The sequence below is a fragment of the Elgaria multicarinata genome, chromosome 12, assembly GCF_023053635.1.
Source record: "Elgaria multicarinata webbii isolate HBS135686 ecotype San Diego chromosome 12, rElgMul1.1.pri, whole genome shotgun sequence".
Lineage (NCBI taxonomy): Eukaryota > Metazoa > Chordata > Lepidosauria > Squamata > Anguidae > Elgaria > Elgaria multicarinata.
The window spans coordinates 6,269,963-6,289,594 of record NC_086182.1 but is presented as its reverse complement, the minus strand read 5'-3'; the positions used below and the strand labels follow the sequence as shown (position 1 = coordinate 6,289,594).

Genomic DNA, 19,632 nt, shown 5'->3' with positions numbered 1-19,632 from the left:
TGGGAGGGAGGAGGAGGAGGAGGGGGAAAAGGAAAGCAAATTCAGGCACTACAATCTTAGTTGGAAAGTTCAGCAGTTACAGGTGACAGCATCTACTCCCATTTTACTCTAGACATCATCAATAGATTTTTTTTAACCTTTTAAACTTTTGACACTTATCTTTTAAATTTTAATTGCAATTAGTACCTGTGTGCTTCATGGGTCAGACAGCTGCACCATAGAGGAACACAGAGATATGGATAATTAATCATAAAAGATGGAGGAGAAAACAGGCTGCTGCTGAAAGGGGAGGACCACAACTTTGCAGCTAAGGATCTCGTGCCGGGATACACTTTTCCCCTCCTCCCTAACCCACCCCCTTTCCTTCTACGTTGTTTGTGTCACGTCTTATAGGGGTCCGTCACAACTACTTCTCTCCCCAGGAACGATCCACGTTTTCCACCTCCGTTTCATTAGTGCGTCAAGTGCTGGTCCTTTTCACATGCCTTCCTGGTATCGCCATTGTATCGGTGAAATCTCTTCTCACTCTTTCGCTCTTCTGCTGTTGCACCTGCCCCACACCGTCCCCTTCTCCTTCCCCCTCCAGTTCATTGGTTCTTGTGGTTGATGGACATTGTGATGGGTGTAGGCGCCTTCCCCCCCACACTCTGGTTTTGTTGTCTTAGCATTTTCGCGTTTCATTGGCTGGGTGCCGTTTCTGCCTTTAGAGGCGAGATGATGCTCCCTTCTGTGCAGGGTCCTTGTGCACCCTCTCTCCTTCTCTCTCCCTTCCTGGTTGAGCGGTTCTATGGACTGGAGGAGAAGTGCCCCCACCCTCTTGTTTTGTCAGCAAGACTGCCCTTCAACACATGCACCCCTCCCGGAAGAAGGGACGTTCTGCGACATAGCATGAGAACGGCAATACACGGGGATGGAAGGGTGGTACTATCCCACGTGGAGAAAAAATGCTGCACTTTCCCCACCCTAGAAAAGCACAGAAAATGGAGGGGAAGAGATGGATGACTGCAGGACAGGGACAACGCCGTGTGAGGATTGCGGGGCAAAATGGTAAACAAGGCAGGGCAACAGTGTGTTACAACGCTGGTGTGATGGAGCTCTTAGAAGGTAAACCTGTCTTATTTCTTTTTAAACCACTCTTGGGAGCTTTGGGGGGCCAAAGGGCTGGTTAAAATGCTTTGAAAGAAGGAATGAGTAAGAGGCATCTTGAGTTTGTCCGATCCACATTCTATCACTGCAGAAATTTTGGCCAGACCAACCTTGCAAAGAAGCCCACAAAATATGCTAGCCCGTAAAAAAATATGTATATTAGCCCACCTAAGCAACATCTAAGTGGTTCAGATCACGGCGCGCCACGGCGCTGCGGCTTCACCCGGCCAGCTGCTGCTGCGCTTCCTTTGGCTGACCTTGGGCTAGGAGGAGGAGCTGGAGCGTTGCATTTGGGGGCCGTCCTAAGCTGCAGCGCTCCAGACCTGCAGCAGGCAGCACCAGTGCTAAAGAGGGCGTGCCTGCTGGCTGTGTAGAATAGGGGGCTGCCAGCTCCAAACAGTGAGTGGAGCTGCGGGGTGGTGGGTGGGGCAGGGAGAGAACTGGCCTTGCCCCCCCCGCCTCCTCACCTACTGCTTGATCTAAAGCCAGTCTTCTTGCTCGGAAGCAGAGAATGCGTAGACCCTTTTATTCTCCGAGTATTTTAACTTTGCTGTTTTAAATTTGTATTTTTGCATTGCTGCTGTTTTTATCTTGGTTGTGCTTTTATACTGTATTTTATATTATGGTTTTATACTGTTGTTTTATACTTTGAATTGTCTTAATGTTGTAAACCGCCCAGAGAGCTTTGGCTATTGGGCGGTATAGAAATGCAATAAATAAATAAATACACACCCCCTCTCTGTGTGAAAGTATAGGGCGAGGGCGTGTGTGCCTCAAAGGCTTTACAAGTGTGTGTGTTAGGGTTGCACCAAGCACTAATCTAACACTGGGTGGTGTGTGTGTGTATGAGAGTGAGAGCGAGATGCTCTCAAGCGTACGGAGAGGCAGCAGAGACCCAGGACAGGGCGCTTAAATCTGGCCTTCAGCATAATCCCCAACCTCAAGCCATCTCTTCTTAAGATGCGGCTCCACTGCTTTCCAAGAGCTCTTTGCCCATCATAAAGGAAGGGTCCTACCTGTGCCTGAGTTGATATTCACATTGGGGCCTAGGTGACAACCAGTGCAGGGTGACCATATGGAAAGGAGGACAGGGCTCCTGCACCTTTAGCAGCTGCATAGAAAAGGGAATTTCAGACAAGTCTCATTTGTATGCCTGCAGGACCTGGAGAAATCCCCTCTTCCTCGCAACAGTTAAAGCTGCAGGAGCCCTGCCCTCTTTTGTATCTGGTCAAGAGGGCAGGGCTCCTGCAGCTTTAACTGTTGCGAGGAAGAGGGGATTTCACCAGGTGCTGCATGCATACAGTGGCAGCCAAAATTGTGGACACTTCTTGAAATTTTCATGTTTTGCAACTTTGCATACTTATAGAAAATGTTCTGTTTCACGAAATTCAAACTTTTATATATTAATTGAAAGACCTGATTTCACATAATGCAACAATCCTGCTTCTTTTCCTGGGTGTCCAATCAATTCTTTTCTTTGGTGCCATGATGTACGTACACAAACTTTTGAGAAATACTTCAAATATTCACACCATCTCCAATTGTGCTTCAGTTACAGAACAAACAGCAGAACTGACTTTCCCCAACTTGAAACATGATGTATCGCAACTACGGCCATGTGGTTGGTCCCCAGAACAAGGACTGTGATTGGCCAGTAGGGTTTGCAATTCCTATCCGCTTCTTCGCTCAATCACACCTGTTTGTTTTTAGACTAAAGTAAGCATAGCGTTTTTTTGTACTGCAGATATTTGCATTGTTTTTTTGTATTGAATTCAGCATTGAATCCTCTTCCAATTGATATACAAACATTTGAATTTTGTGAAACAGAACATTTTCTATAAGCATGCAAAGTTGCAAAGTTGCAACACATGAAAATTTCAAAAAGTGTCCACAATTTTGGCCACCACTGTACAAATGACACTTGTCTGAAATACCCTTTTCTATGCAACTGTTAGAGATACAGGAGCCCTGTCCTCCTTCCCAGTGGAAGGTGAATTCGGTCTGGGTTTCAATCAGAACTCTAAGGGAGCTAGCCAAGATGTGAAGTTGGTTCTGACTGAAACTTGGTGTGGATTTACCACTGGTGACAACTCTTGATCTGTGAAGAGCAATGTGGTCAGTCCTTCAGCCCTTACTGGGCGACCAGGGGTCTGGAAACAAAGCCCTATGAGGAGGGACTGAAAGAACTGGGCATGTTTAGCCTGGAGAAGAGAAGATTGAGGGGAGACATGATAGCACTCTTCAAATACTTAAAAGGTGGTCACACAGAGGAGGGCCAGGATCTCTTCTCGACCCTCCCAGAGTGCAGGACACGGAATAACGGGCTCAAGTTAAAGGAAGCCAGATTCCGGCTGGACAGCAGGAAAAACTTCCTGACTGTTAGAGCACTACGACAATGGAACCAGTTGCCTAGGGAGGTTGTGGGCTCTCCCACACTAGAGGCCTTCAAGAGGCAGCTGGACAACCATCTGTCAGGGATGCTTTAGGGTGGATTCCTGCATTGATCAGGGGGTTGGACTCGATGGCCTTGTAGGCCCCTTCCAACTCTGCTATTCTATGATTCTATACTCTCTTGGAACTATGCAGCTGCGCAGGATTAGCTGCTGACCAAGGTCCTTAGGGGTCCTCAGACGGGAGTGCAGCATATAATAATAGCAGCTGTGTTGTTTTCAGAGGAGAGCCTGCTGTAAGGTCCTCGATGGACACTAGGTGGCAGCACCAGCCCAAACAACGCCTTTTTCCAGGCTGCTGGCGAGAGAAGTTGGGCAAATTTTCCATGGAAGCCTTCTGCAACCAGGGGTACTCCAGATGTGTTGGACTACAATCCACATTACCCTGGCTGGGAATGATGGGAGTTGTAGTCCAACACATCTGGAGGGCGAACAGATAAAATGCAATTACAGCGCTCAGGCGCAGCAATTGTATCCCTTGTGAAAGATGGCTCAATACAAATTTTATTTAGTTTGTAACAAAAGCAACGGCAGGGGAAGCGTATGCTGTATTGGAAAGGCACGACAGATTTATAAATTGATGGCTGGCATGGAAAAAGGAAATGAAAACACCATCTGCGCTTTTTTGAAATGCACTATGAAATGTACTTTAAAAAAGAAGAAGAAAAGCCAGCTGCTGAAACGGAGAGGGAGCAATTCCAGGACGAAGCGAAGGAAGTAACGTCTTTGCATTGTGCAAAATTAACTAAGGACGACGCTGCCGCCATGGGATTAGCACTGAAAGTGAACATGCATGGGAAAAGTCGCTCCACTATAGAATTCAAATCCATTGTGGGTTTCTCTGACATCTTCATGACAGACAAGCTGGAAAATTTGATTTTACCAGAAAAGCATTAACTGTACTGATATCTAGACATCTCTGAAAAGAACGACGCCATCAACTCTTCCAGTTGTCCTTGTTTAAATTTCTCCTGACAGGAAATTGAATGTCTACACAAGTTAGAGAACATTCGCTTCTCAGGCATCGTTCATCCTTAATTTCATTTCATTTATTACATTTCTAGACCGCCTAATAGTCAAAGCTCTCTGGGCAATTGATAAAGAAATCACATGAAATCACATGATTTCTGGGCTCCACAATTCAAGAAGGACGCAGACAAGCTGGAGCGTGTTCAGAGGAGGGCAACCAGGATGATCAGGGGTCTGGAAACAAAGCCCTATGAGGAGAGACTGAAAGAACTGGGCATGTTTAGCCTGGAGAAGAGAAGATTGAGGGGAGACATGATAGAACTCCTCAAATACTTGAAAGGTTGTCACACAGAGGAGAGCCAGGATCTCTTCTCAATCCTCCCAGAGTGCAGGACACAGAATAATGGGCTCAAGTTACAGGAAGCCAGATTCCAGCTGGACATCTGGAAGAAAAACTTCCTGACTGTTAGAGCAGTACGACAATGGAACCAATGACCTAGTGAGGTTGTGGGCTCTCCCACACTAGAGGCCTTCATGAGGCAGCTGGACAACCATCTGTCAGGGATGCTTTAGGGTGGATTCCTGCATTGAGCAGGGGGTTGGACTTGATGGCCTTTTAGGCCTCTTCCAACTCTACTATTCTTTGATTCTATGATTATGAAAAATGGACTCTGTATCCAGCCACAAAGGTTTTCTTTAAAATATATTAAAACACATTAATACTGCAAGTGTAAAATATTATCAAGAGAAAGGGGGAAATGATTTACCAAAGGGATTTTTTCCAGAAATTTGGCCTTTCGTTTTTGGATGTGGAACACATTTTACTGTAAGTTCAATGTTAAGAGAGAATTGTACAATAAAAATGGCAATACAGCGGCATTTCAAATCTCATAAAATAGGCCAGGTCTATGAAATGAGGAATTTTAAGTGCTAGTACTGTGACAAAAATGGAGGCTGATTTCTTCCACTTATAGTGGGCATGTTACACAGGTGAAGTATTTTGGGAAGTGATCACACAAACAACATTCACCTTTACCGACATGAATGTATCTATGGATCCTCTATACCAGATTTCGTTCCTGAAAAGAAACACGAGACAGAATTCAATGGTATATGTTCACCTTTGAAATGAAAACAGCTGGAAAAATTGTGGGATATAAAATTGACTGTATGCCGAAAGCCTCCAAATGCATCTGGCCATTTTAATGAAAGAAATATGGAGTCTACTTTTTGTCATCAACGCTGAATGAGGGTTAATATTTTGCCTGGTGTATAAATGCATTGTTCTTTACAGAAATGTATTTCTCATATGCAGTGTTTAAGTTCTCTATGTTTCGCTCCTTGCATCAAATAAAATAAATGTACAATAAAAAGCTTTTAAAAGGAACTGGCCATCAGTGTTAGCAGGGTCGATTCCACCCACCTTCTTGGTGAGGACGCAGATCTGCTCCATGGGCAGATACTCCATGGGGAACACAAAGCGCCAGTTGAAGTTGCCTTCCCCTGCCAGGGACCTGTAATGGATGTCTGTCTTCTGCTTGTCCTCTTCCAGGCCGTCCAGCCACCTGGGACCAGGGCAAAGGAGATGCTCAAGTTGCCTATGGTGGCCGTACGGGAAGGAGGATAAGGGCTCCTGTATCTTTAACAGCGGCATCGAAAAGGGTATTTCAGCAGGTGGCATTTGTATGCGTGCAGCACCTGGCGAAACACCCTTTTCATCACAACAGTTGAAGCTGCAGGTGCCCTGCAGCTTTAACTGTTGTGCTGAAGAGGGAGTTTCACCCGGTGCTGCCTGCATACAAATGACACCTGCTGAAATACCCTTTTCTACACCACTATTAAAGATACAGGAGCCCAGTCCTCCTTTCCATAGGGCCACCGTAGAGTTGCCCATGTAAACTTTTTCACCCCAATCCAGATTCTGGGATGCTCTTGGATACATCACCTGTGAATGTTGCATTATGCCAGCCTTCCCCAGCTTGCTGGTCTCCAGGTGTGTTGAATTACAGCTCCCAGCATTCCTCAGCTGGGGGATGCTGGGAGCTGTAGTTCAACACATCTTTAGGGCACTAGATTGGGGAAGAACACATTATGCAGCTCTTCTGGGGGATTTGAGATAGATGTCCAAGTTCCTCCACTCGTCTCATGCAAGAGGGAATGAAGCCATCACCACCCTCTGCCCTCAGTGCTGTGGTCTATCATTTAGGTCCAGGCTAGGTCCCTCTATGTCCCTCTGGGACCTTGGTAACTGCCGTCTGAATGCTGGATGATGTCCAGACCTATTTATTTATTATGCAGCAACAGCATTTAATGGCGGCCCCATCAGTGCTGCACAGAACAAGAAGCAAATTAAAATTCAGTAACAATAAAATCAGTAAAAATACAATGCAGCATAAAAACAGAAGTTGCAGAAAGCAAAAACAGTGTCAAACTAAAAAATATACCCCAATAAAATTTCCTTCGGGAAGGCACCTTAATGGATATTTCTCTTTATCCTCTTGTGGGCTCTTTTAGCCCAAATATGGTGTAGAAATTAACTATAATGTAACATAAAATAACTTAATGTAATATAAACAACACTCGGATGATAGTTTTATCATCAATTACAGCGACCGTTAAGTGAACAACAGTCCCTTAATTCTCATTTGATTTGCCGGGAAGGAAGATTGGGCCGCCGTAACTCATACCCGAAGCATGTCTCACTGCAACGTCCTCTAGACGGGGCAGCCATTGAAAAGTGTTTGGAAACTACAACTAGTACAAAAGAAGCAGCTGGACTTTTGTTGACCACATCACATTAGTCTTGGATCAAGTTCATTGGCTTCCAGTTTGTTTCTGGGCACAATTCAAGGTGCTGGAATTGAGCTAAACTTCCAGATCGGGGTGGGGGTGGGACTTGTGGCCTCCAGATATTTTGGCCGAAAACTCTCATCAGCCCTAGCCATCCCTAGCCAATGGTGAGTGATCATGGGAATTGTAGGCCAAAACATCTAGAGAACCTACAAGTCCCTACATCTAAAGGTTTGTGGTCAGGATATTTGAAGGACTGCCTCTTTCTATATGGACCTACCCATAATTTGTCACCACATACAGAGGCTAAGTTGAGGCTGCACAAGACAGGGCCTTTTTGGTAGCAGCACCTTGATTGTGGAACTCTCTCTCAAGATAGATGAGACTGGCGTGTTTGCTTTAGAAAGGCTGTAAAGACCTGTTTTGTGACCAGATGACCCGGAAAACCCTGGAGACCTCCAGAAAAATGGAAACCTCTGGGGCAACTGGGACTAGGCCCCAATTTACTGGGGAAAAGGGCTGGAGGATGCGTTCTCAGACTCCCAGCGCCGATCTGGCCTTCCCCTTGGCTGGCGCGATCACACCAGCCCAGGAGAAGACCAAGGTCAAGGCTTAGATCGGGCCTGGGGGTGCTGGAGGATGCATTCCCAGACTCCCAGGGCCAATCTGCTGGGGGTGGCAGCAGCAGCAGCAGCAGCAGCAGCAGCAAGTAGCAGGTAAGACTGAGGTGTGTGTGTATGAGAGTGTATGGGTGAATAGGGTGCCTGGTTGTTTGAGTGAATGGATGTGTGTGTGTGTGTGTGTGTGTGTGTTGGAGTGTGTGATCCTGAGTGTGTGTTTGTGTGCTGGCAGTGTGTGAGTGTATTGATGTGATGATGTCTGAATGGGACGCCTTGCTTTGAGTGAATGGATGCATGTGCATGTTTGTAGGGTGTGTGTGTGTGTGTGGTTAGGGCTGTAGTTTTCTGTGTGTGAATTGTGGGGATGATTTGGAGGTGATATTCCTATTAAATAATGCATTTTGACCCATAGACCTTCTTCTCCAATTTATTTGATATAATTGGCATGACGTATATTTTGTAAAAATTGCTGATAATTGTTCATCCTTCTTAAAAATATTTTTAAAAAATTAACAGGGTTGCCATTATCATCATCATCATCATCATCATCATCATCATCATCATCATCTATCTCTCTTTTCTTGCTCGTGGTTGTTTTCTAGATGAACATGATGGGCTTTGCCAAGTCATGCTGTCTTTTACCGATTCAGAAAATTCCTGACTATTGAACATGTTTTCAGTATGACTGCTTTCTGGATGTTGGCATGCATGTATTTTGGTAGGCCTAATTTCTGAAGTTTTTCTGTAAAAAATAATAATGATGTGATGCTGGTGACTGATATGACTAATGGAATAATTGTAACTTTTTCCTGCTGCCATAGTTCTTTATCTTCCATAGCCAGTGGTGTATATTTTTCTCTCTTGTCCTCTTCCTTTTCTGCAACATTTTTGTCATTAGGTATTGCTATGTCTATGGGGTAGATGTGTTTTTCTTTGTTGTCTTTGACTGTTATGTCTTATTAAAATAAAAAAAAGCTAAGAGGTGCTAGCCTTTAGTCCATTTTGTTCCATGGCTAATGTTTGCAGGGTAACAGTAGTTTATACTCTTTCTGAATGCTTGTTTGCTTGTTTGTTGTACTAGATTTTTCTGTACTTGTCAACTGCTTCATTTGTTCAGTGGTAGCAGTATGCTGACTGTGTTAGTATGGATATGTTAGGAAAGGTGAGACTATGGTCATCCAGTGAAGGATTTGCAATCAGAAAAGATATTTGAGGGAAGGTGAGACTATCACACAAGAGTATAGCAAAAGCTTCAAAGTACAGCAAAAGCTACAAAAGTAAGAATGAGTGAAGTTTCTTTCAGATACGTTGAATATTTATTTATTTAAGCATTTTTATCCTGCCATTCAGCCAAAAAAGGTGGCTTACAAAAATATTTCTTGACATATCTCACTTGTTCTTTATTCCAGTGATTTTAACTTTAAGATGTTATGTAGAACAGATTTGTCTTAATTGTGTGCTGTGAAATCAGACCTGTAACCAAGGCCATGTTTGGGCGGACACACCCCTTTGGTGGCTGGCCATGTTGGTGGGCACGCCCCTTTGGGGGCTGGACATGTTGGTGGGCACGTCCCTTGGGGGCGGCCATATTGTCCTCCTTTTTGGTTTCCAAAATATGGTCACCCTAGTTGTAATGCAGTGTAATGTTTAATGTTGCTCTTCAGTTTTGATTTTAATGCACTCTTCAATTTTGTTGTACGGAATGGCTTTTGCTCCTGTGTTTCTTGCTTTTACAATGTTGTGTTTTTATGATACTGTTATTGTACATTGTCCCAGGTGCGTCGTATGCAGAGACTGTGATGTATAAATTTAATAAACTGAACTGTCATGCACTGTATTTTTTGCATTTCAATGTACCCCACTGCTTTAGGAATTTTTGCTCTACACCCAGGTGCATATATACCTGTCAACAGTAACTTGCCCCTGCCCTCTTAGCAGAGAGCTGTGATTCACCCTCTACCTCATCTGCCACTTACCCTTTCACATAAATGTCACTCATCCTGTCTCCAAAAATGTTGGTGTCCTCCAGATCCACATCTTTGGTGTTCCAGATGATGCAGCGAAGTTCGTACCTAGGGAAAAGGTGAAGAAAATAAAAATAAAACTTGTAACGAAATAAAATAAAGAAAGCTGGAAAAAGTGCAGAAAAGGGCAAGCATCTTGCCTCTGAGGGAAGGTTACAACAGCTGGGATTGTTTAGCCTGGAACAAAGGTGGCTAATTGGAGACATGATAGAGGTGGACAAAATTATGCATGGTGTGGAGACATTTTTCTCTCAAAATACTAGAATCCAGTGGGGTCATCCCATGGAGCTGATTGGTGGGAGATTCAGGACAAATAAAAGGAAGGACTTCTTCACACAGCGCATAGTTAAATTATGGAACTCACGACCACAAGATGTAATGATGGCCACCAATTTGGATGGCTTTAAAAGGGGGCTGGATAAATTCCTGGAGAAGGCTATCAATGGCTACTAGCCCTGATGGTTGTGTGCTATTTCCAGTATTTGAGACAATAAGCCTGTGCACCACTTGCCGGGGAACATGGGTGGGAGGGTGCTGTTGCACCATGTCCTGCTTTGTTGGTCCCTGGTCTATGGCTGGTTGGCCACTGTGTGAACAGAGTGCTGGATTTAGATGGACCCTCGGTCTGATCCAGCAGGGCAGTTGGAATACTGTAGTAGTTATACTATATTCTTATAACTGTAGAAAAACCTCAATTTGAACAAGAACTGGAGAATGCTTCCCAGATGGAATAGGGCGGGAACCCCTCAAGACATGCGCAGCTCGCTATGGTGGAGGGGTTCCTGCCCCAAATGCCTCACCTGTAGAAGTTTCCCCCTGGAACAAGGCTCCAAGCAGGCACAGAACCCAGATGTGTGATGCACAGAGACCACAAAGAAGAAGAGGTAGGTCTCCAGATGTTTTGGAACTCAACTCGAAATCTGATCTCCAGCCATGCTGGCAGGGCCTTATGAGACTTGAAACCTACCTTCTGCCCCCCTGTTTGAAGAGATACCTCCCCTGCTGTATCTAAGCATAGAGCTGGACTAGGAGGCATTTCCTAGCACATTGAAACGTTCCATGCTTCTCCCATGAGCAGGAGGGAGCAATTCACAAAAGATCCCTGGTGGGAAATGCGGGTGGAGCCATAAGTCCTCAGGCTCCACCTGGGATATGATGACACTGCCATACAGTACATCAAACCTCTATAAGTGCTTGGTCAGCGGAGGCTGGTGGCTCTGATGTCAGTGGGGTGGTTTAAAGAAGCTATCCAAGGTGTGAAGCACTTATGCATGAACACCCCAGCTTACACATGACATTCTATGCAGGGATGTGGGGCAGAGGAAGCGGGTTCCAATATCTCAGAGGGTGCAGCCAAGCGTCCATGCCAGGTACTTGGGCGAAACCACAAATACCCCTTGATTGTGTGGTGAAAGGAGAAGGCTCCTGGGAAAGATGGGTTGATAACACCGGTTCCAGCGGGGTAGCTGTGTCGGTCTGTTGCAAAACAACCAAGACTTCCGGACTTCTCCGGGGAAAACCAGACGTTTGGTCAGCCTAATGAGTGACTTTGGGCCAGTCACAGACTCTCAGACCAATCTACATCACAGGGTTGTTGTTGTGGGGATAAAATGGAGGGGAGGATTATGTACGCTGCCTTGAGTTCCTTGGAATAAATAAGGCAGGATATAAATGTAATAAATGAAAATAAATAAATAAAAACACCATTGGATCCAGAAAGTCCCTGGTATGTCCAGTTAAAACAGTGGTTCTCAACCTTCCTAATGCCGCGACCCTTTAATACAATTCCTCATGTTGTGGTGACCCCAACCATAAAATTATTTTCGTTGCTACTTCATAACTGTAATTTTGCTACTGTTATGAATCGTAATGTAAATATCTGATATGCAGGATGTATTTTCATTGTTACAAAGTGAAATATGTGTTTTCCGATGGTCTTAGGCGACCCCTGTGAAAGGGTCGTTCGACCCCCAAAGGGGTCGCGACCCACAGGTTGAGAACCGCTGAGTTAAAAGAACCACTCCTCCTTCTCTGGGTGGGAAAGACCCTTCCCTGCCTAAGACCCCAGAGAACTGCTACCAGTCAGAGGAGAGTCCTGGGATAAGGTGGACAAATGATCTGACCTGGTACACAGCCACTGGCCACACTCCGCCTCTCTTTTGGTGGGGCAGCGGATGCAGCATCGCTTACTCTTACCCTCAACCTTAATGAACATTTGTTGGACCACTTTGCAATTTGTCCTGAATCAAAGCACCCACCTCTTGGGATTCCTTGGAGTGATGTCAAAAGGGGGTCCCGGCTCACCTAAGCTTTCTGGGAAGATGTCGATCCACATCTGCACTTTACCCTGAATAGGAAAGAGGCACAGGATTTATCAAGCCACTTATGCCCCTGGAGACCTGCAGCCCAGGCATTGGGTTGGCCTTCACTCTCTTGCTCTGGGGCTCCGCTCAGCTTCCAATTTCAGGTGGCCCCCATTTTGCAGCTTGCCCACCAGCCTACACTAAGGACTTGGCAGCACTTCAACAACTGACTACAAGGACTGTCCTGATATCGCAGAATGGGCAACCATTGTGCCCGCTGAGCTGCCTCTCAGCCTCTATTGCCCCTTAATTGGAAGCATTCTTTAGTGGGGGCAATGGCTTCCGATCAGGGTCTGGAAGGATGTACAGGCTCTTAGCGGTGTTTCGTCTGGCTGAGCCAGTCAAGATCATCCTCTTCTAAGCAGCCTCCTTCCAGACTTATCCGGCAGGGCTAATTGGTGTCCCTTGTGCTTTGCACTTGTTGGAAGGGCTAACTGGGTTAGGGTGACCATATGGGTTCCCAACTTCCCCTTTACAAAAGCTGCACTTCTCCATTTATTTCTCCTGTACAAAGGAGGAGCAAGGAGATGACCCAGTTTAGGGTGACCCTATGGGAAGGAGGACCAGGCTCCTGTATCTTTAACAGTTGCATAGAAAAGGGAATTTCAGCAGGTTTCATTTGTATTCATGGAGCTCCTGGTGAAATTCCCTCTTAATCACTACAGTTAAAGCTGCAGGAGCCCTGCCCTCTTCTGTATCTGGTCTAGAGGGCAGGGCTCCTGCAGCTTTAACTGTGGTGAAGAGGGAATTTCACCAGGTGCTGCATACATATAAACGAGACCTTTCCTATTCAACTGTTAAAGACACAGGAGCCCGGTCCTCCTTTTCATATGGTCACCTAAAATTGGGCAGCCTTCTTGCTCTCCAAAGCAACTACAGTGCTGCTTAGCCCAGTAAGCTTTAGTCTTTTGTTTCTGGGCCTACTTAGTTTCCCTTCTCATCTCGTCTTATTTGTAATAAGCATTATTATTATTATTATTATTAATAATAATATCCCACCTTTTGTCCAATGATGGGCCTGAAGGCGGCATTACAAAATTTAAAACATATACATTTAAAACCTATGAATCGAAATATACAAAGTTAAAAATATATTAAATATATTCCAATATTAAAACATTTAAAATCTCAAATGACAGTTTTAATAGTCCTTGGCACAGACAGAGGTCCCGATTAAGCTCTGTTCTTTATTTTGGAGTTTGGGAAGGGACTTCAGGCTGAGGGCCACAAGGGACGATGCGCATTCTGTTTCTCTCCCCATGCAGCCTAGCTTGTCTGGCACAACTTAGGGAGAAAAAATCGAACCCAGCCCTCAACCAAACTGATCACCTGATGAGAAGGGAGACAAAACCCTTATAGATCAGGGTTGTTGAAACTCTTTTAGCCTGAAGGCTGAATTCAGTTTTACTGAAAAGATGACAACGTTGGTGTGAGGCAGACCTCCGTGAGGCGAGCATTCTACAAATGAGGGGCCACCTGGGAGGGGCCCTCAGTTTGGATTGTAGCGGATGGGTAGGTTCATTATGGGAGAGACACTTTGCAAGGGGTTGTGGACCCAAGCTGTGTAAGGCTTTAGAGGTCAAAACCAGCATGCTGAATTAGGCTCAGAAATGTACAGGCACCCAAAGGCACAAGTTGCTTCCGGCGCCTCCTGAAAACAACTCTGCTTGGAGAAGCCTTCCTTAACAGTGACTAGCCACTGTTTTTACTGGTCCTTTGAACAATTTTAATTTACTTTTTAAATCGTCTTTCTGTTTATACCAATGTGCATGGCTCCAGAATCTATTTTACATATGGAGCAGTATAGAAATATTGTAAATAAATAAATAAACTGGCCAGAATGTCGTGTTTCTCAGAAAGCTCTGCTTTCGATGGGAGACAAATGACGAGGCCTGCTAGGTAATCCACAAAGCTTTTATAAAGCAGCAAACATCTCTTCTACCTGAAGAGAATCTAATCTCTTGGAAACTTTCCCCTAAGCAAAACTATGCAAACTAAGCGAGACAATTGTCCGACCAAGGAGAACAGGAAGCCCCTTCCCAAACGCCAGTAACTTCAGAGAGCCTGATGCAGAGGCAGGTTCTGACGCAATCTTAGTCGGACCGACTTTCTCACACCTTCCTTCTGCTCTGTGCATTTTAGCTTCTGGCGGATCCTAGCATCAGCTAGCTTTTTAGGGCTCTCTCCTCTGTGAGAAAGCTCACTTCCCACTGAGCATGTAGGATTTGGCCTTGAGGAGATAAGCTCTGGAGAGGGCTGACTCCCAGCTACTGAATCGCCCATGAGAGCTTCTGGTACAGGCTGGCTGGTGTCTGGCGCCTCCTCCTCTAAGTCCGAATCTGATTCTGATTGATTACCTGAAACACTTTCTCCCAAAACAGGGGCAGTAGGGTTAGACATGACACAGAATTGGCATTAGACCCATCAGGTCCCTGCTATCAATCTGGTTGCTTCATTTTGTGCAAGCTTCCAAACTGTCTTCAAGTGCAGCCCCACGGGGGCCTCAATGCACATAATGCCTTCTACCGGCTTCGGTGGGTGGCCCAGCTACACTAGGGTGACCATATGAAAAGGAGGACAGGGCTCCTGTATCTTTAACAGTTTATTGAAAAGGGAAGTTCAGCAGGTGTCATATTGAGAAGCTGGTGAAATTCCCTCTTTATCATCACAGTTAAAGCTGCAGGTGCCCTGCCCTCTTTTAAATCTGGTCACTCTAGTATAGCTCCTGCACTTTAACTGTTGTGATGAAGAGGGAATTTCACTAGGTTCAGTCACCTGCTGAAATTCCCCTTTCTATGCAATTGTTAAAGATACAGGAGCCCTGTCCTCCTTTTCATATGGTCACCCTAATATTGTTCCAACTGAGAGGAGGGAGCAGAAAGAGAGTCTGAGGAATCTTCCACTTCAGCTCTGCTTGGATATTTGTAGATAAAGCAAATATAAAGCAGATGGACCGGATGGGTCATAGGGGTGAAGGATTGGCTACCAACTTGCCAGGCAAGGTTGGGAGGCCTCTCTGTTCAAGAAGTGGAAACCCCATAGTGTAGGGTGACCATATGAAAAGGAGGACAGGGCTCCTGGATCTTTAACAATTGTACTGAAAAGGAAATTTCAGCAGGTGTCATTTGTATATATGGGGAATCTGGAGAAATTCCCTCTTCATCACCACAGTGAAAGCTGCAGGAGCCCTGCCCTCTTTTAAATCTGGTCACTCTAGTATAGTTCCTGCCCTTTAACTGTTGTGATGAAGAGGGAATTTCCCCAGGTTCTCCATATATACAAATGAGACCTGCTGAAATTCCCTTTTCTATGCAACTGTTAAAGATACAGGATCCCTGTCCTCCTTTTCATATGGTCACCCTAAGCTACACCCCTATCTAGGAAGGGATAACCTGGTTTCGGTAGACTATGCTTTAACCACCAAGTTAGTTTACTGCGATGCGCTCCACTTAAATAAATGTGCTTTAAGCTTTTTAGCTCTGAGAGGAGGCCAAACCTTCGGGGCAAATAATGGAACTTCTCTTCTAACCTTAGGCTTCCGAAAGTTAAGGCTTTCCTTCCAACAGCCACTGAGTGTTTTGTGAAAACCTAGGCCTAATCTACACCAAGCAGGATATTGCATTATGAAAGCAGCTTGAAAGCGTTATAGAAAAGGCAGGAGCCACACTGCTGCTTTATAGCGGTATTGAAGTGCACTGACAACTGTTGGGGCCCATTGACACATATCAGATACCGCTTTCATATCGCTATACCTGCTTGGTGTGGCTCCTGCCTTTTATATACTGCTTTTATACCACTTCCATGGTGCAATATCCTGCTTGGTGTAGATGAGGTCCTGATGTGCTGGTGAGAGAGTTACCTGCTCAATCCCGGGATGGGCGGTGTTGTAAAGGGTGCGCGTCTCTATGTGTTCAGTCACCAATCCACAAGTGCGGAGGAGGTGGAGGGCCAAACGCTCCTTTGGAGGTCCCAGGTAGCCATGTGAAGCTACTTTGGTCTCTGAAAGGGAGAAGCCAAAGACAGCAGAACCAGGTCATATGGAAGCCTGTCAAATGGATCACAGGCGGTTGAGACCTTCAAGCAAGGCAGAGCAATCCTTTGGCATTAAAAAATTAAAACCTAAACCAGCCATTCTGCAGCAAGGCAATCTGAATTCTGCAATCTGCAAAACTGGGCAAATTCACAGAGTTACTCTGATTTGGTATCATTTTCTTTGCATTTTTGTTTTACTACAATGTTCTTGAGGAGCAATGGGTTTGTGCAGGAGACGGTCCTGGTAGGCTGGGCACCCCATGGGCAAGATCTGGTCAATCTTCCACTTTACTGCCCTTAACGGCATCCAAAATTTGCCAGCCGAAGTTTAATTTTGCCTCCAGATCTGGTGTGGGTGGGAAGGATGCCATGCGGAGAAATGGCTTGCTAGCCCTGGTCAGCAACTTGATTTACTGGAGGGCCACTATGAGGAGGTGGCTATTCCAATAGAGGACCGCTAGCCAGTCCTGTTGTCATAGATACTTACTCCAGCCTCCCCCAACCTGGTGCCCTCCACATGTTTTGAACTACAGCTCTCAGCATTCCTGACCATTGGCCATGCTGGCTGGGGCTGATGGGAGCTGGAGTCCAAAACATCAGCAAGCCATAAGGTTGGCCTACTGGCAACGCTAGCATGGAGCAGCAGCAGAGCCAGGAGTTTCCGGGGGTCAGTTGTGGGGCCCCTGGCCTCATCAGGTGCCCGCCTGTGGCGCCAACTCTGTATGCAATTGAGGAATCGGTGTGTAATGTGAGTAGGAACTAAAGTGATTTAGAAATGGTTGTACGGGGGAAGTCAGTTCTGTGTGAGACCCGCAGGGAAAGGAAGCTAAGGAGTATCTGGGTAAAATCCATCGTAAGTCCTACTTAGAGTTGACACATTGAAATGAAGGGGAGTCCCCTTCATTTCAATGCATCTACTCTCAGTAGGACATATGTTGGATTTTACCCTCTGAATACTTCCAGTTTGTATATAGTTGGGATATAATTTGTATATAGTTAGGAGCACATTGCAAAATAAAGGTTGTTCCTTCTAAACCACTTTCCATGGTTTGTTCCCCTACAGACTCACACCCCCCCTCAACATTTTGCTGCCTGAGGCAAGGGACAAGATGGCTCCCTTCACAATTCCAAGTACAGAAGCCATGCAGACTGGCAGTAAAATTTGACTTCAACATTGGTTAAGGGATTGCATCCTTCACCATCCTTGAGGGCAGCAGGTTAGCTTTGGGCGTTCCGTGTGGCCCACACAGCTCCGTCCTCCAGCACTTTGCCATGATTTGCTGCCCCCCCCCAGCATTTGTTGCCTGAGGCGGCTGCCTCCTCCTGCCTAACGGTAGGGGCGCCCTTGCCCCCACTCCATGGGAAGATTTCCCCAGCTCACCAAAGTCAGACAGCTGGTAAGTCCTGCCCCTGAAAAAGGCTCTGCTTCCGTCTTCATTTATCTCCGGCTGAATTAAGTTTTTGGCTCGAACATAATTCTCCAAGAGCTCGCTGGGAAGAAGTTGATCTCGCCACTGACTGGGACCGGTACTGTGTGAGAGCGAAAGGGTCAAGTGGTGTTTATAAGGAGAACCGTCAGAGTGGCTTTGTTTTTCCTGGACTGTACCACATTGGGTTGCAGGCAGCACAGTCTTGCATGTTTGAAAGCAACCTGGACTTGGAAAATTAGGAGAAAGCTAGGCTAGAGCCCCTTGGCATGATGTGGCAATTTTCTAGTGCAGGGAGGTCTGTGGGGAGACACTGAATCCTGTAATCCAAAACTCCCACCTACAGCCCCCAAAGTGGTACAGTCCAGGAAAAGCTTTGTTATTTGATTCTGTATAAGCTGACACCCACAAATTCTGTAGGGCAGGGATATTTATGCCCTGCTGCGTAGAGCCAGTGTGGTGTAGTGGCTAAAGACTTGGACTGGGAGTCAGGAGATCCTGGGTCCTAGTCCCCACTCGGCCATGGAAACCCACTCGGTGACTTTGGGCCAGTCACAGACTCTTAGCCCAGCCTACCTCACAGGGTTGTTGTTGTGGGGATAAAATGGAGAGGAGGAGGAGGAGGATTATGTACGCCACCTTGGGTTCCTTGGAGGAAAAAATGTGGGATAAAAATGCAATAAATAAAAATAAATAGATAAATCCTCCCTGTAAGCGCCAGATTCTGCATTCAGAGTAAAATATGTTAATTTTGTGAAGCTTTATTAACTTGCTTTGCTCATCTTGTTCGGCATCCTCACCCTCTGCTCAGCCCCCTCTGGTGTCTGAGCTATCACTAGGCCCTGACCACACCACACTTCTCTAAACTTCCTCCACAGCCCTAAGGTCAAGAAACTTATTACAGCTTAATGAAAGCTGGATTTTTCAGGGTCCTGAATTTTGTGCCAGAAACACACACTTTTGCACAATAAACTGGCAGATGCAAGGATTACGTCCCCCCGCCCCCCAGTCATTTCTCTCCAAGTTAAATGCATGTATTCCAAGAACAAAACGCCTCATACAGATAAGACCTGGCAGGGAGCCCTGGGGAAAACATACTCAGAGGCCCTGTGGGGAGGAGGACATATGCTTTGTGGCAGTGAAGAGGCGTTCAGAGGAGGGCAATGAGGATGATCAGGGGGCTGGAAACAAAGCCCTAGGAGGAGAGACCAAAAGAACTGGGCATGTTTAGCCTGGAGAAGAGAAGGCTGAGGGGAGACATGACAGCACTCTTCAAATACTTGAAAGTTTGTCACACAGAGGAGGGCCAGGATTTCTTCTCGATCCTCCCAGAGTGCAGGACACAGAATAATGGGCTCAAGTTACAGGAAGCCAGATTCCGGCTGGACGTCAGGAAAAACTTCCTGACTGTTAGAGCCGTACGATAATGGAACCAGTTACCTAGGGAGGTCATGGTCTCTCACACACGAGAGGCCTTCAAGAGGCACCTGGACAGCTGTCATGGATGCTTTAGGGTGGATTCCTGCATTGAGCAGGGGGTTGGACTCGATGGCTGCAACTCTACTATTCTATGGTCCTATGATAAGAGAGGGTTAAACCTGGTGTCTCCTACATGGTGCCTATAGGCTTAATGTGACTGGGGTTTAATGTGACCTCCCTTGATGGCCACGAGGCTCCCTGCTTGTTTCTTAAGATATTTTTAATTGATTATTTTTTAGCTGAATGGCCAGCAAAGTAAAACGCTACCCTCCATCACTGTCTTTATTTGGGTTCAAAATAGTGTTTTGGCAATTTTAGAACTCAGCGCCCCT

The 19,632-nt window shown here is 45.8% G+C and overlaps 1 protein-coding gene across 1 annotated transcript in view; it reads right to left on the bottom strand.

The window, feature by feature from the left end:
- Positions 1-19,632, bottom strand: part of FER1L5 (fer-1 like family member 5) — a 114,032-nt gene that overhangs the window by 5,116 nt on the left and 89,284 nt on the right. Inside the window, exons 39-43 of the mRNA XM_063139466.1 lie at positions 17,776-17,924; positions 16,222-16,361; positions 12,258-12,346; positions 9,952-10,047; positions 5,989-6,130 (exon numbers count right to left, since the gene is read on the bottom strand). Coding sequence (XP_062995536.1) covers positions 5,989-6,130; positions 9,952-10,047; positions 12,258-12,346; positions 16,222-16,361; positions 17,776-17,924 — 616 coding nt within the window. The remainder of the gene's footprint in view (positions 1-5,988; positions 6,131-9,951; positions 10,048-12,257; positions 12,347-16,221; positions 16,362-17,775; positions 17,925-19,632) is intronic.